Source organism: Anthonomus grandis, chromosome 14, assembly GCF_022605725.1.
Source record: "Anthonomus grandis grandis chromosome 14, icAntGran1.3, whole genome shotgun sequence".
Classification (NCBI taxonomy): Eukaryota; Metazoa; Arthropoda; class Insecta; order Coleoptera; family Curculionidae; genus Anthonomus; species Anthonomus grandis.
Window position 1 is genome coordinate 17633177 of NC_065559.1, and position 16627 is coordinate 17649803.

General features: G+C 32.6%; 1 protein-coding gene across 3 annotated transcripts in view; it reads left to right on the top strand.

Annotated features, from left to right (window-relative positions):
• Positions 1-16627, top strand: part of LOC126744568 (ATP-binding cassette sub-family G member 4) — a 217662-nt gene that overhangs the window by 139335 nt on the left and 61700 nt on the right. For all 3 annotated transcript variants that reach the window (XM_050452029.1, XM_050452030.1, XM_050452028.1), the window contains 2 exons: positions 11695-11881; positions 11937-12141. In XM_050452029.1, the coding sequence (XP_050307986.1) occupies positions 11695-11881; positions 11937-12141 (392 nt within the window). The remainder of the gene's footprint in view (positions 1-11694; positions 11882-11936; positions 12142-16627) is intronic.

Sequence of the window (16627 nt, forward strand, 5' to 3'; positions counted from 1 at the left end):
TCATATATTTATTAATAATTTATAATATCCGTAATATTAATTTTATTTTGATAAGATGATTTCATGTTTATATACATCGTTTCCACTCTATTATTGGAGTTTCTCTGTTGAGTGATGTAAATAAATAAATAATTAATTCTTTAAACAAAAGACTCAGGCTGACCCCTTCTTGGGCTAAACAATAAGTTAACCTATCATAACATCTATTTGGACTTCCAAAGGAGTTTCTGCTGAAATGGAATTCGCACATTAAACAATTTTCTCTCGCAACTCCTCTAAATTTGTTGGTCTACTAAATTCGTGTTTGTGAATGGTCTCCTTAAGAGAACACCAAAAATAAAAGTAATTTGGAGAAAATCTGGAGATCTATCTAGGAGCCCATTTAATATCGCCAGTCTATCGCCAGTCTATAGCATTTAATATCGACTTAGGGGAGAGGGGGGTAAAATGATCCCCCTAAGAAAAAGATACTTTAAAATGGGAAAATATTTTCTTTAAACTTCAGTTTGATAGAATAGGCCTATAAAAGAGTAATTTCTCTTAATAAAACCACACTTTTAACAAAAAAAAATTATTTACTTTTTAAACATTTAACAAAATCATAAAAGTCGCAAAGGGATCATTTTACCCGCGTATTGGGGGTAAAACGATCCCTTCTACAAAAAACTTAAAAAAAAATACTCTGACAGTATAATACCGAGATAAACTGTATTTAAAACCTAAGCTTTCTCTGAACTTTTGCTAGTGCTAAAGGAACATCGGAGCAATGTTCGCAAATAAATTCATCCTCATCTTCTTCAAGACCCGCACACAATTCGTGAGCCCATTCTAAACACTTTTTGCATTGAATCCAACCATCAACTGATGTAAAATATTCTTCACAGCAGTAAAGACAAGTTGGATTTGTCTCGTCTTCCGAATCCGAAGAGTTGGAAAGGCTTTCTATTATTTTATTTCCATTTTTCTGCTTAAGTGTCTTCTTGTCATTTCTCTTTTTTGTTTTAATTGTGTTTTCTTTTACTTCCTTTTTCTTGATACTTTCTTCAATCGCAGTTTTGTATGGCGTGCTGGTCAAGACTGTACTTCCACAAGACTTTCTCTTTCTTGTGTTTCTCTTGCCTTGAATTTTTGGAAATGGTGGATATTCTTGTGGTGTCACTGAAAAAGATTAATTTATTTGTTCATCTCGTTTTGAGCTGGGCCCAGGCTCAGGATTCAAGTACGGATCGTTTGAATCACTAGCATCATTATCAGAAGCTATATTGGATATATCTGTCAATGGGTTACATGGATTGGAACCTGGTGCCACATCTTCTACAGTTTCATCAGTCTCACTAGGTATTTGGTCGGTTACTTCAGCGGCCAAAAAGTCAACATCTCAAAAAAACCCCTGAGTCAAATGGAAATATGCCAGTTTTACGAAACCCGTTTATCCCATTTGATGGTATGCAAGCCTTTAAGTAGCCTTCGCAAAATATTTGACTTATTTGAAACACCGTCACGGTTCTACCAGGATGATGGTTTAACCATTTTTCCAATGCTTGGTCTAAATAAACACTAAGGGGACCCATAACAGCAACGTCCAACGGCTGCAGCTTGTGAGTACAGTGTGGAGGTAATCACAAGATGGTTACAAAGTTTTCTCTGGCACTTAAAATAACATCGAAATTTGTTGTGTGCGATAAATGTCCATCTAATATAAGTAACACTGGCGCATCCTTACTCGGCTTGACGAAAGATACGAAGTGAGTAAACCACTGCTTAAAAACTTCGGTACGCATCCAACCACTTTCATTACACGCAAAAATGGTACCCGGAGGAGCTCCATCTGTTAGTTCGGCCTTCATTCGCTTTCTACTAAAAATAAGCATCGGTGGGACAAAACTTCCAGCAGCTGATACACAAACCACCGCTGTTGTCGAAACCCCACGCTCCGCTGATGTTACCCTTGCCACTTATTTGGAACCTTTTCGTGCCAATTTACTTGAGTTTCGCCCAGGAACAGTAGAAATCGAAGTCTCGCCTATGTTAAAAATTCGGTGAGGCGCATAATTATTTTTAGAGTAATTCTCTTTCAACAAATTGAAGAACTTTGTCACAACTGGTTTATTAAAGGCTCTCACGAGTTGTGAGTTCATACATCCTGCTTTCATAATCTAGGATATGAGTTACCAACTCTTGCTCTTGTTCCGGCGAAAATAGAGGGTGGCAGCTCCCAAGTGACTTTATCTCTAGCTTTGCTACCTTATTTTTGTCCATTACACGCCGTTTAAGCGACATTCTTGGTACGTTAAAGATTCGGGCAGCGGTTTTCATAGTCATTCCTTGCTTAACTTCTGCTATGGCATTTTTCATGTGCTCAGCATCGCAATTTTGCCTATTGGTTATTCGCTTATATGTTCGTGGCATCCTGTAACAATACGACGTAAAATGAGTTTGTAAATAAAAATTAGGATTTACAACAATTTGGTAAGAACTAGGGGGTAAAATGATCCCCTTTTTAAAACGGGATCGTTTTGCCCCACGCTTAGAGGATCGTTTTACCCCAAAGTGACATGCAGTACCATTTGTTAAATGAAAATTAATTGACATATATTAATTGAAAACAAAAACCACAAATCAACTCAGCATCCCTTCCTCAACAAAACAACATAAGAAGATGGATCAGTCACATTGTTAAAAAAATAAATAAAACAAAACAAATACCTTACCTTATATTATAAACGTAAAAAACACAAGTTCACATAGCAATTGTTGGATTCGAACTGAATCGCAATTCCGATTGTGGTCTATTTATAACCTCTTCGCCTAGAACATTGTTGCCAATATTACGCTTATTTTGCATAAAATGGGAACTTTTAAATTGCGGGATCATTTCAACCCACAGGGATCATTTTACCCCCCTCACCCCTACTAGTTTGTTTAGTACTTGTTTAGTTTGTATTTTAATAGTGTTTTTTTAATTTGTAAGTTCATTACTCGTCTTGTTTAGTTTATAAGGATTTTTAGTAATTGTATACCTAGATTAAGTTTGTGATTGACGCAAACTATGTTTTTTTTTAACGTTCGTAATGAAGAATTGAATAAAAAAATAGAATAATAAAGTACGGTGGTGTTTCATTAAAGTATCTAGGTTACAAAGTATAAAAAACAAAAATAAATAAATAAAGGAATTTTGGGTCGATGCATGAATCATGAATGTTTACAACTTTAAAAAATTATATGTAATTATGTAATATACAAATAAAGAAAGTCATTTTTAACAATCTCTTTTTAACGATCAAGATTAAGATTTAACAACAAAAAAAATACGTTTTAAGGTGAAAACATCGATACTAATATACAGGTTGGGGAATCGATCATGGGGATCGTTCGCTCTGCTACTCGCCTTATACGTCGTTGTTTTTCAGTATTCATATTATCAGACTTAGTAAGCGCCTGACTTTGATCGCAATAACGGTACTACTTGCAACATTTTTTTTTTTAAATAATTACGCCCCAGTTCAGGCATTTCTGGAATATTTTTCTGATGCAGGCTTTACATACATCAGTGTCCAACACATATAGAATCGTAATCTCAAAATGTTTATTATGCTGTTATTTCATATCAAATTAAAGCGTTATTTTAATAAAAATAAAAGATAAACTCACTATACTATACTTTCTTACCATATTTCTACCGATACCTACAATATATTTATACCTTTCTTACCGATACTTACTTTCTTACCAATACAAAATTAAGGACAAAAGACTTGGGAGTCATTTTTGATAGCTCACTTTCATTTAGTTTTCATATCGAAGATATCATAAAAAGAAGTTATAAAATGCTGGGTTTTGTTATCAGGAACTCTCCATTCTTTGAGAATATCTTTAGCATTAAACTACTGTACTTTACCTATGTTCGTTTAATTTTGGAATATTCTACCCAGGTCTGGCCGCCATACTATCAGAACCGATATTCAAGAGCTTGAAAATATACAGCGAAAATTTCTTAAATTCCTTTGGTTTAAATGCGAAAGAGTGTACCCGGAAATCGGCTTCTCATATGATTGTTTGCTTGAAAGATTTCAGATAAATTCTACTGAAAGATTACAGGAAAGAAGGGATTCGGCAGATTTACAGTTCTTACATAAATTAATTAATGGCGTAATTGATTCGCCAGAGATCTTGCAACTTCTAAATTTACACACTTCTCGGCTATCAGCTCGCAGTTCTCTTTTTACCTTTCATTACCTCGAACCAACATTACAAAATTTTCCCCTATACAGAACTCTATACAGAATCAATGTGATATATTCAACTGTAGCCTAGCCAAAATTAAAAGAATTCCCTTAGTTTAGATAATCTTGTTTTCTTCTTTTTTATACTCATATATTTATTAATAATTTATAATATCCGTAATATAAATTTTATTTTGATAAGATGATTTCATGTTTATATACATCGTTTCCACTCTATTATTGGAGTTTCTCTGTTGAGTGATGTAAATAAATAAATAATTAATTCTTTAAACAAAAGACTCAGGCTGACCCCTTCTTGGGCTAAACAATAAGTTAACCTATCATAACAACTATTTGGACTTCCAAAGGAGTTTCTGCTGAAATGGAATTCGGACATTAAACAATTTTTTCTCGCAACTCCTCTAAATTGATTGATCACTAAATTCGTGTTTCTGAATGGTCTCCTTAAGAGAACACCAAAAATAAAAGTAATTTGGAGAAAATCTGGAGATCTATCTAGGAGCCCATTTAATATCGCCAGTCCCACTAGTAAAACAGATAGTAAAAGTATTTCTTAATTATTCTTTCATCTTAACCGCACTATGAGCAGGATAGGCGTCTAGTCCAAAATAGGTCGATCATCCCATGTCTAAATCAGGGAATGGCAGGGACTTGGTTTTGCAACAACTTAAGGTATTTCGGGAGTTTAAGTACCATCAATAAAAAAAATGGCGCTATAATATGCTCGCCCAAAATACCGGCTCAAACATTCAATTTTTGAGTATACTGAGTACGGAATTGAAAACTTCTGTGCTCATTTTTTTCCGAGACTAATATCGAGCAACGAAAGGACTATGTTTTCAGATGAGTCGTTTTAAAAAAATATCCAAGGCGTCCAAGCTTATACATGTAGATATTCCTAAATTTTAGATTTTCACAAATGCTTCCAAAATAGCAACTTTTTATTATTCGCTCATGACCTTATATTTTTTGTGACAGTAAGTGACATTTTCAGATGTTGGCAATTACAGTCTGACTTGAACATTCTTGTGGAGTTTTGTGGCGTAAAAGCTAAATGTCTCTGTCATTGGACTGTGTTAGGTGCTAAGAGAAACCTTATTAATTTTTCCTCAAATCAATATTATTCCCTTGAGTTTGCCATCACAAATTCGATTGTTAGAGATTACCGTTGATACTCAACTCTATTGTACCTCACAATAACTCCATAGTACCTAAATCACTTCAGAAGCTTGGATTTGTCAGAAGTCAGAATAATATTAGCTTGCATGCTTATTATTATTTGTATTAAGTTAATTTTGTATAGATCAATAAGCCCGTTGAAACGTACATAAATAAATTTATGAATTTGTGAACTAAACTTATGCTTATGTATTAAATTAAGAGTCATGCATTAGTTATATAAACTCGCCTTGATAGTCTGTCTTATCTATCGTATTAGGTTCTTGACATTTTTATTATACCTTACAAAGCAGTACAAAAACAATACTAACGTTTTACATTTTCATATCCAAAATCCAACTCTCACAATAATAAATGTACTCGTATATACGGATTTTAGGCTTCTATAAGGTTAACTAGTTTAACAGTCAATTAATATACTGCAACAAACATGCAATATATTAATTCTATATATTGCATCTAAATACGAAAAGTAAAAACATTCAAATAAAAATGCATGCAAGTTATTACTTCCTGATTGCAAAATTAAATATAAAATAAATATTCACTTGGCATAAAATGAACCCAGCCATATCGGTTTTCTTATCTATGAGTAACTTAATGTTACGTAAAATGACTAATACATGGATGAACTCTTTATATGATAAACTTTTACACAGTATTGAACTTTGGCCTTGCACGTCACTTGTTGATGATACGTGTTCATAAAGAAATAAAATAATGTTTACAAATTATTTAAAATAAATACTGGAACTTTATGATAATGATAAATATTCTTTGTACAAAGAAACCCCAATTTCCGTATACTTATACATATAATTATGGAAACTGTAAATATTATAATTATGGCTTTTTAATAATATTTTTTAAACTAATTGGGTTCCAGTTTGTATGACTAAACGAAGTTTAATGTTTAATTTATTGCTAAATAATTGCTAATAAACGACTGCCATCGAAAAATTATATCTCTGTAGTATAATTTATCATCCGTTATAACATTTTTAGATATACTAAATTGAATTTAGAATAGAATTACAGTTATATACCAGTTATACCTAATAATACCTACATAATAATATGAAATCAACTACTAATTTATACGACATGATCGAGTGATCGACATACTAACACGAGAGCCAAAATTAGTGATGCCCTGCTAGTCATTCAGCTGACAAGTGTCACTGGTTAAGGCCACGTTCACAACATTACGCTATTACATTCCTTTCCACTTAGATTTTTTTGTTTAATATCCCGGCAAGGATTAAATGTTTAGCCTAAAGCTTTAATAACCCTTTGAACTACACAACGTATAGACGGAGATGTCTTTGAATTGTTAGGAGTCTTATCTTTAATATAAGGAGATCTTAGTGTAACAGTAAAATGACTATTAGGACTTTGTGGTTTTAATTCTAACTAGAAGGGAACATAGTTATCTTTCGAATTTGTTTTTCCGAAATGGACCGCTCTAATAAACATTTATGGTTATGTGCCGGTATGCCTGGGTTTTGGAAAATATTTACTGCTGATTTACTAACATAATTTGGATCACTTAGGCATATGTCTATTTCTGGAAGGAAAGAATTTAAAAGAAAATGGTTTCAGATGATCAGCACGGACATAACGCAATCTTTCTTCTGCCGTCTAACTAAGATTTAATTCCAACAACCTTTAAAACTTGCTAAAATCAATTTCTTAAGCTGTGTTAAATATAGCTGGACTGATTAATTAATTAAGTACATTTTATTTTCTCATCTTCTTATATTTTTCGTTTTACCTACAATTTGCCCTCTTTCTCTTTCTGCTTTCTCTTTTAAATGCTTTGGATGAAACATTATAGTTTTGTACTTAGTCCAACAGATTTATACCATTCCTCTTATTTCGGGTGATAAGGTGGTGTATTATCGACTTGTATTCCATTGGATCTGCAAAACTTATGAAATTCCTGATTCCCTTGTCCACCTCCAAAATTCAGGAGGACTAAATGTACTAAAAACTTTATACAATTTCGTTACCGTTTTTAGTTCGAAAAATGTAACAATTCAATAATTTAACAATTTTGAGATGCTATCCACTACCAAGAGAAACTTATAACCCTCTAAGTTATAAAAATCAACATAAATTCTGGATAATTGGGGCACCCTATTGATATACATTATTGTCAGCAAACTGGATAAACATACGGCTCAAGAATGGAAAAAAACAAAGATTTAATTCCAATACAGTCAAATTAAACGATTTTAAAGAATTTTCGACAAAACCTGCCAATCTACTAGAAACCATGGAACTTTGTTCAAGTTGAAATGATAACATTCTTTTCTTGATTAATGGATACTCGAAAGTATAGTTTTAAGTTATCTTTATTACAGTAAAATCACCCATATTTATTATAGTCAATTACTTTAATTAAGCACCTGTCTTTATTGTTTCTTCATAAATTAATTTAGGGGAAATAGTTAAATTTTCTTTATATGTGAAAGCAAAAACATGGCCCTCCGCCTTACACTCTTCAAATATCTCAGATAAGGGTAGTCTAGAAAGACAATCAGCATTTGATATTTCACAGGCATTCCTGTATTTAATATCATAGTTAGATGCACACAAGATTATGACTATGATTAGGAGCATGCTTAAATTCGCCAAAAATGATTTTTAATGGCTTATGATCAGATAGTTTTGTGAATTTGCTTCCATATATAAACTTATGAAATTTACGGACTGATTTTCTACTAAGCCTAAAATTATGCCCAATCCATATGGACTAGCATTTGCAACTACAGGGTCCGGCAAAATGATCTCCCACATCCAGCTTAGCGTAGTCAAGAGGGATCCAGCTTAGCGTAGTCGGTTGGCTGCGCGCGCCTTGCCATTTCTGTTGTCGCCATGAACTGGACGGGCGAGCATCGTGCCTTCGTTTTTGAAACATTTTTCAAAAGGAACGAATCTGTGATTACGACACAAAGAAATTTCCGTACTCACTTTGCGCTTGGTAGACATGATCCAGTTCCAGATCGCAAAACAATACTGTTGTGGGTTTCAAATTTTAGAGCTACAGCTTCAGCCTTAAAACGGAAGTAGACCCAGAAGTGTTCGGACACCTGAAAACATTGCAGCTGTAAGAGAAGCAGTTGAACGATCTCCTAGACTTTCAGCTGTTAAACATGCCTCTGCTTTGCGTTTGTCAGATCGTTCTGTGAGAAGAATTTTGCACACCGATCTGAAGTTCGACCCATACAAAATGATGATCGTGCAAGAACTTAGTGAACGGGACTGGGAAAATCGCCGAGAATATTCCAATGATATTCTTCAAAACGTGCCACAAAATGCGCTTTTAATAACGAGTGACGAGGCTCATTTCCATTTGTCTGGCTATGTGAACAAGCAGAATTTTCGCTACTGGGCACCCGAAAATCCGCGGCAGCTCCATGAAAGGCCACTTTACAGCCAACGTGTTATCGTTTGATGTGCTGTTGGTTCTTTTGGTGTTTGGGGTCCCTATTTTTTTGAAGAAGGAAGGGTAACGGTTAACTGCTGATCGATATGTCGACATGCTACGTAATTTTTTGGAACCAAAACTTAGGGAACTTGAACATCCGGATGTGTGGTTTCAACAGGATGGGGCTACAGCTCATACGGCAAGAAGGACAATGGATCTGTTAAGGGAAATGTTTCCAGGACGCGTAATCTCGTTACGTGGAGACGTTGGGTGGCCTGCGCGCTCACCCGATCTTGCCCCATGCGACTTTTTCCTTTGGGGCTACCTGAAAGAGAAGGTTTTTCAACATCATCCCCGAACCATTGACGAATTGAAAGCAGCAATACGCCAAGAAATTACAGGAATATCGCCTCAAATTACTGCTCGAGTAATGGAAACTTTCAGAAATCAGCTTCGAATGTGTGTCGAAAGAAATGGTCGCCACTTGGACTCTGTAATTTTCAAAACTTAATAAAAACAAAATGGCATACCATATATTTTTAGTTAATAAAAATAAAATATAAATAGCATTTACATTGGCGTTTTTATTAAAAATCAAGATGTGGGAGATCATTTTGCCGGACCCTGTATAAGCTCTTTATTAGGATCATAATGTATTGAAGTAATACAATGATTAATCATCTCTTTGTATTTTTTATAAGCTCTTTGTTAGGAAATCCTCCTTTCAAATGGTTGACTTTTTCTTAATAAATCATTACGAGGGCAGCATATTTGAACAATGAGGTATAATATTAGCACGTACAGGAGCATTAAACATTTCTCTTACTTTTGATTTTAATGGTTTTATACCTTAATTTTATTTAAAATGTGACTTAAAAATTTTATTTGTGACTACAAAAATATACTTTTGTCACAATTTAACTTAATATTGTATTTTTCCATTCTGGAAAACTAACTTAAGGTTTTTAATACATTGAGATTTATTTTTACCAGAAATTACACAATCATCCAAATAAATTCCAACAAACTCTAGATCTTTCCGTTCCATAGTTGACTGAAATATAGCAGGACTACTCGAAATTCTATAGTATATTAAAAAAGAGAAATATGAGTGTTAACTGTAAATAATTCTTGACTCTGCTTGTTAACTGACAACTGTAAATAAGCATTTGACAAATCTATTATGTGACTTTTTCTGCCTTTATTGAAGACATTTGGATAAGAATTTTTAAACTGTGTTATAATCTCCTCTTCTTATTCCATGGAACTGATTACATTCGACTTATTACTTGTTTTAAGATTATTAAGAGGACCATTGACTGATTATGGCTTTTAATATAATTTGGGACATTGAAACGACATTTGACGACTCGTTTTGGTTTTTCAAAGACATTTTCACCTTTACATTGGTTAAAACTTACCAACTAACTCAACGTAACTTCTGACATAAGACTATTGCTTATTACCTGACTCTGACTCTGACACATTGACTTGACCTCATGCACTTTGACTAATTGGTATGGACAAACTATAGTTCGTACTAACTTTTGGACTTGATTTAAAAAACATATGATTATTTTTATTGACTTTAGATAATAAATTAACATTACTGACGTTTTCACCAAAATTAAACACTGGCCTCCAATTTGGCATCAGCTAGTCTAACCAATTCTACCTAATAATTTGCATTAACGTTGACAATAATTTGACCTAATACTAACAATTTATCTCCTGACACTACGTATTAGTGAATAAATTAGTTATTTATGACCTAAATAACTTATATAATCTTGTTTAGAACTTACACTTACACTTGCCCTGTGTCAATTTACATCTAAGTGCTCATAATCTCGACACTGACCTGGACGACTTGACATTCGCTTGAAATTGTGACCACTTCTTCCAGTCCTAAATTAAAACAATGCTCATCTAATTTCTGTTCTGTCTTGGACTCCTCTTCTCCTTCCACATATTTGACTTACCTGGCCCTCTGTCTGCAACACCGTGATGTTTGACCTTTCTTCGTACATATGAAACACTCCGAATTTTTAGCAGGACATGTTTCTGGATTGTGCTGTCTTCGACACCGAAAACAACTACCATGACTTCGCTTTCTATTTTGAGTACGACTGTTTGACTTGCCTAATGATGATGGTTGCATAGGTTTTAGGTGTATTTTTTTTACATGATCCTCGACCTGATGGATATTGTTTTGTGGGAGAACTGATTAAGACTGACATACCCTAGTTTTTCTTTGCACTCATCTTTAAATTTTAGTGAATTGTCTTTTATTAGTAGTCTGGACTGCCTATGTTGTTGGATAGGCGTGTGACAATCAAAAACCACTTCCAAACCGCAAAATGCGATTGGTATTAACAGCGTCTATTAGAAAATATCAGTAAGGCTAACATCTGGTCCGTTGGGTTGGATTGGGTTGGCAGCAACCAACTTGACTACCTATTTACTACCTTGACTACCTATTTACGTATCTGAGCCGGTTGTAGAATTTTAAGACTTCTATAAATCGATTAATATATTCATTCTATACACCCACACAATTTTTGAAATTGAAATCCGATAGGAATTGGCCAAGCATTTTTCGAAGGCATTTGGTAGAAAAAATATATTTAAATTCATCAAAAATATTTAATTATTTTAAAACAAAAATAAGCAGACTAGAACTTAACTTATAATTGTACCTAATTTCGAGCTTACCAAGCTATTCATTAAGGGTTTACTTCGTCCAAAAGAGCGTAGGAGTAGTAGTATACTCCGTTTTCTTAATACAGAAAATTAAACCATCTTTTGGAAATTACAATCAAATTATTTGAATTTCAGGACCGATGGCATCAAAGGGACAATTATGATGAACGACCAAGTTAGAGATTTAAGCAAATTTAGAAAGCTCTCAGCATACATTATGCAAGATAACCAGTTGCATGCCAATTTAACTGTAGACGAAGCTATGAACGTAGCTACCAAGCTGAAAATCGGTGACAAACCAAAGCATGAAAAGGAATCAATTGTATGTTTTGGATTTTATTGTAATAAAATGTAAGTTACTATTCTTATTTCTTTAGATTTCTGAAATCCTCGACACTTTGGGTTTACTGGACCACAGAAGAACTATGACTAGTGGTCTTTCTGGTGGCCAGAAAAAAAGATTGTCCATTGCTTTGGAATTGGTTAGCAATCCTCCTATAATGTTTTTTGATGAACCGACTAGTGGCTTGGACTCGTCTTCATGTTTCCAATGTATACGGTTACTTAAAAATTTGGCAAGTGGTAAGTTACTTAATGATTGATTCACTATGTAAGGTTTTTTTTTAATGTTGACATCTAGATCTACAGAGATTATAACCACCAAGTATTAGAAACAACCTTTTAAAACATCATTTAAGCCAGTTTGAACATTTTTACATTAAAGCTCCGAAATAACGTTTTAAATTAGAGACATCTAAATAGTCCTATGGTTGGAATCTTTGGTGTGACGTTCAAATAACAAAACAGTTTTACCACTAACGAAACAAAACTCTTTATTTTATTTTTGACACGTGTTTCGCTAACGATGTTAGCCTCTTCGGAAGAAGATCCTAATAAAATGGGACTGGCAGTAAAAAAGAAGGAGCATGTTAGAGAAAGGCAGAGTGAACGAACAATAAATGGATTTAAAGTTTGTTGATAAAATAATTATATTATTTGTTTTTTTAAAACTAATGAAATTGAGTTTAGAACATGAATGTTTATCATATTCGAGCAGAAAATAACAACTATAGACAATTATGTACCTGTATAATAATATGTTTTAAAATATTATATGCTTAGAACATAGAATACACTAGAATAAACATTGGATACTTTGGATTGAGCGCAACATCTACACAGGGTGCAGAGGGGATGTTTTGTTGATAAATATGATTAGTATTCCATGTTGCCAGTGATTACTCAATTTTAACAAAAGAAAATAAAGTGATATAATAAACTATTATAATTAGCAGAAACTGAATTGCATTCTTTGTTATAAAACAAAGGAAATAGTGAAATTCGTTTAATAAACAAAACAACTTTGTACTATATTTACACTAATCACTAATAATAATTAATATTTTAAATTTGGGTTCTTTAAATCGCCAAATTTCTACACAGAACGGCAACGCTGTAAATTTTTCCCAGAAATATGCTCACGATAAAGGTAATTGGCAACTGTGCTCATTGTTTATTTTTGGATGGTGCACCTTTCGTACAGGATTAGTATTAGAAAGTTATTTTGAGTTATTTCAGTGCGTTTTTTTAATTAATATTAAAACTAAAAAATCTCTTTACTGAAAAATTATAGAGAAGTCTGAAATGGGTCACATATATTGGAAAAGAAGAAATTCAAATCGTTCCCTTCACAGGCGAGTTAGGTGTCAATGGTGTCATCCTTTTATTGTAAATATTTTTTACACTTTTTACAAGAAGAGCATCCCCCTCTTCTGGAAGATATACCGCTAAATTTCAGACAGCGACTTTGGTTTTAATTAGATGGTTGCCCTGCACATTAGAGTCGACCTGTTCGAAGTATTAATTACCTTGAGCGCTGGATCGGAAAGAGTCGCCCTATAGCTTGGCCTGCAAGATCTCCCGATCATACACCGCTTGATTTTTTTCTGTGGGGGGTATTTAAAGGCTCCAGTTTATATAAATCCAATAAGATTAAAAGAAGAGCTTATTGATTTAATTTGGACTTGCTATCAACAAATAACACCCCGTCATATAGAAACAGCAACGCGTTCAGTACTTCAAAGGTGTCGAATTTGCGTGGCACACAATGGAAGTCATTTTGAAGCACTTCCTCGCCAGTAATTTCAATTGACATAAAAGGATTTGTGTAATACGAAAGAATTTTTGTATTAAGAGTTTGACAAATTAAAAATATTAAAAATGACAAAAAAAATTCTTTGACGATCATTGACGACGAAAACCTACGCTAAAGTAATAAGAAAAATGAATGTGAAAAATGAAGGCGAACGACATTAATAAACCATTGACAAAATTGAAAACGCGTTTTAAAATCTCCAGCCAAAGGTTCTTGCAGTCGGCAATTATGATAAGGATATCTGCCATCTCTTCTTAAAGTTCGCCTAACATTACTCGCTCATCTGACACTGGTACTAGGATCATTATTGAAGAATAGTACTATCTCTTTGTGGTACAACAGGATGCGGATGAACTCTTATCATAATGTGAAACGATCCTAGTTCTCTAAGAGCTCTATGAACGCGCACAAAAACTTTCCGATATGAACAGCGCCTTTCAGGAAATGCGTCTATGTAGAGCCTTTGAGCTTCTAATGCGTTTCCCTGAGTAAGCCTATTCTAATAAGCTAATATATTCCATAACAATTTCAAAAACACTCAATATTACACAAAATCAAATCACAACTAAATACTTAAATTTATTTTTAAACCACACATAGATTTATTCGATGAAATAAGACAAAATTCTAAAGCAAAAACTTATCACCTTACAATTTTTGGGGCCATAAAAGGCTCATATCTAAAGGTACGGTTCTCTTATAGGTACTTAATATAGGTACACACTGATAAAAAGCACTTTGTATTTCCATAATATTACGTTGGCAACTTTGTTACCATAAGGCATAACATATTATGTAAAATTTCATTGCATCTGTAAATTTTAATATATACGTAATAGGCTATGTAAACTATCTATGTCAATATACTGTATAGGTTATGTAATTTTTACATGGTATATTCAGTAAAATTCTTAAGTAAACTCACAAGAAGGATAATGTAATATAAATATATAAATTTACGTAGATTTCTATGTAAAAGTAAGTAGTAAAATGTAACTCTACAAAAGAGATTAAAAAACAGGTTATAAAACTACAGAAAATACTTAAACCAAAGTATTATTTTCCAAGTTTTTTTTTCAGGAAATTAACAGGTATGTTAACAAAAACTAAAAATTTAAAGATTTTAACCTAATAAAATTTAAATTGAAAATTATACATATAAATTATACCTATTTTTTGAAGGTGGTAGACAATGGTACAGTGAAAACATCTTGTCGGACTTGCATTGTCTTATTTATTTAATGTAACACGACGTTTCGGTTGGTAAGTATCTCCAACCGTTATCAAGTGTAAACTGACGAAACTGTCAGTTTACACTTGATAACGGTTGGAGATACTTACCAACCGAAACGTCGTGTTACATTAAATAAATAAGATAAATTATACCTACTTATAAATTATAAAATGTAACTTAAATATTTCAATGTTGTGTAAACATGAAAAAAATTACCTGCAAGTTTAAGGATATACCTACAATAAAAAAAATTAACAATAATAAAATCAGTATTAAGTCATCATCAGTATTAGTTAATTGTAAACATTATGGCAAAATAGTTCACTTGTGTTTATATTTATTTATGAAATTAAATACTTTTCCCTTTGTGGGATCGATTTATTGGATTTCGATCCAGAATCTGGATGAATTTCTAGAAACATTCTTTGAACTAGTTCTAATAATGTAGTTATTTCTTTTGGGTATTGTAGGTTAGATAAAATAACTAGCCATGCAGACTTTAAAAGAATCTCCAAAGTTGTCAAATGGTTCAATATTCAATTGTTCTTTCTCGCAGTACACTAAATATATTGAGGCTGCAGGATCTTCATTTGAATCTAAGAAAAGTTTATATATTAAAAAACAATAATAATAATAATAAAAACATACTTACCCAATTTCTATGATGCAGCGTGTGAGTGGGATTTCGTTAATGTTTAATTCCTCGACAATCTAAAAAAATTTGCATATTGATTTTAAAAACAAAATAATAATTTTTGTTATACTATACCTTGTATTTAAGCATTAAAGGATTTATATTCTCCCTAAAATGTATTGCTACATCTTTAATTATAAATTTGAGTTCATCTTTTTGATCAGCGTTTTGGCAATATCTGTCTCGTAAGATGTTTTTTAGAAACTCTTTAAATTTTAATTTGTTTAAAGGTTAAATGCTTTTAACTCCTTTCCATCAAAGGAATTAATGTAATAAAATCTACAAAAATAATGACTAGTGCTGAAAGATTCAATAAATCCACCAATTTGATGGTTTCCCAAATTATCACCAACCACTACGGTTATCGATCCTTTTATATATATTGGTCATTTATATTTATGCAAAATATTTTATTTGACTTTCGAAACACAATGCTACAAGTTGAATTTGATCTAGCTGTGATCTATTCCAAGGAGGAAAATTTACAAGAGTCATATATATATATCAACTAATTTATATTTTATTCTGGCGGATCCTAGAGGATTACAAATTTCAATGGCATCTTGGTATACAATTATTTCAAAGAAATTCTTATTATCTTTAAAATACTCGCTGTTTAGATAACTAAAACTATCATAAAAGTTTTGAAAAATACTGCTTACTGGTTGAGTTTCTGGTAACGAAAAAAACTTATTTAAGAAATTTTTATCTTTTAATAGTGTACTTAAAGTATTTAGTATTGGAATATAATAAAAAAAAGAATCCTTGTTTAGCATTTTTCCTATTAGAATTTTTTTAGGTTCAACAAAGTTATAATTTTCTTTACTATATGTTGTTCTTAGTTGTCCGTAGTCAAAATTATGAGCCTCAAATTACTATTACTACCATTTTTATCAGTGCATACCTGTGTTTTATCCAAGCAGTCCACCGAAAAAAGGTTTTAAAACATAAAATCGGGTCGATGGAAATAAATGCTTTGTACGGT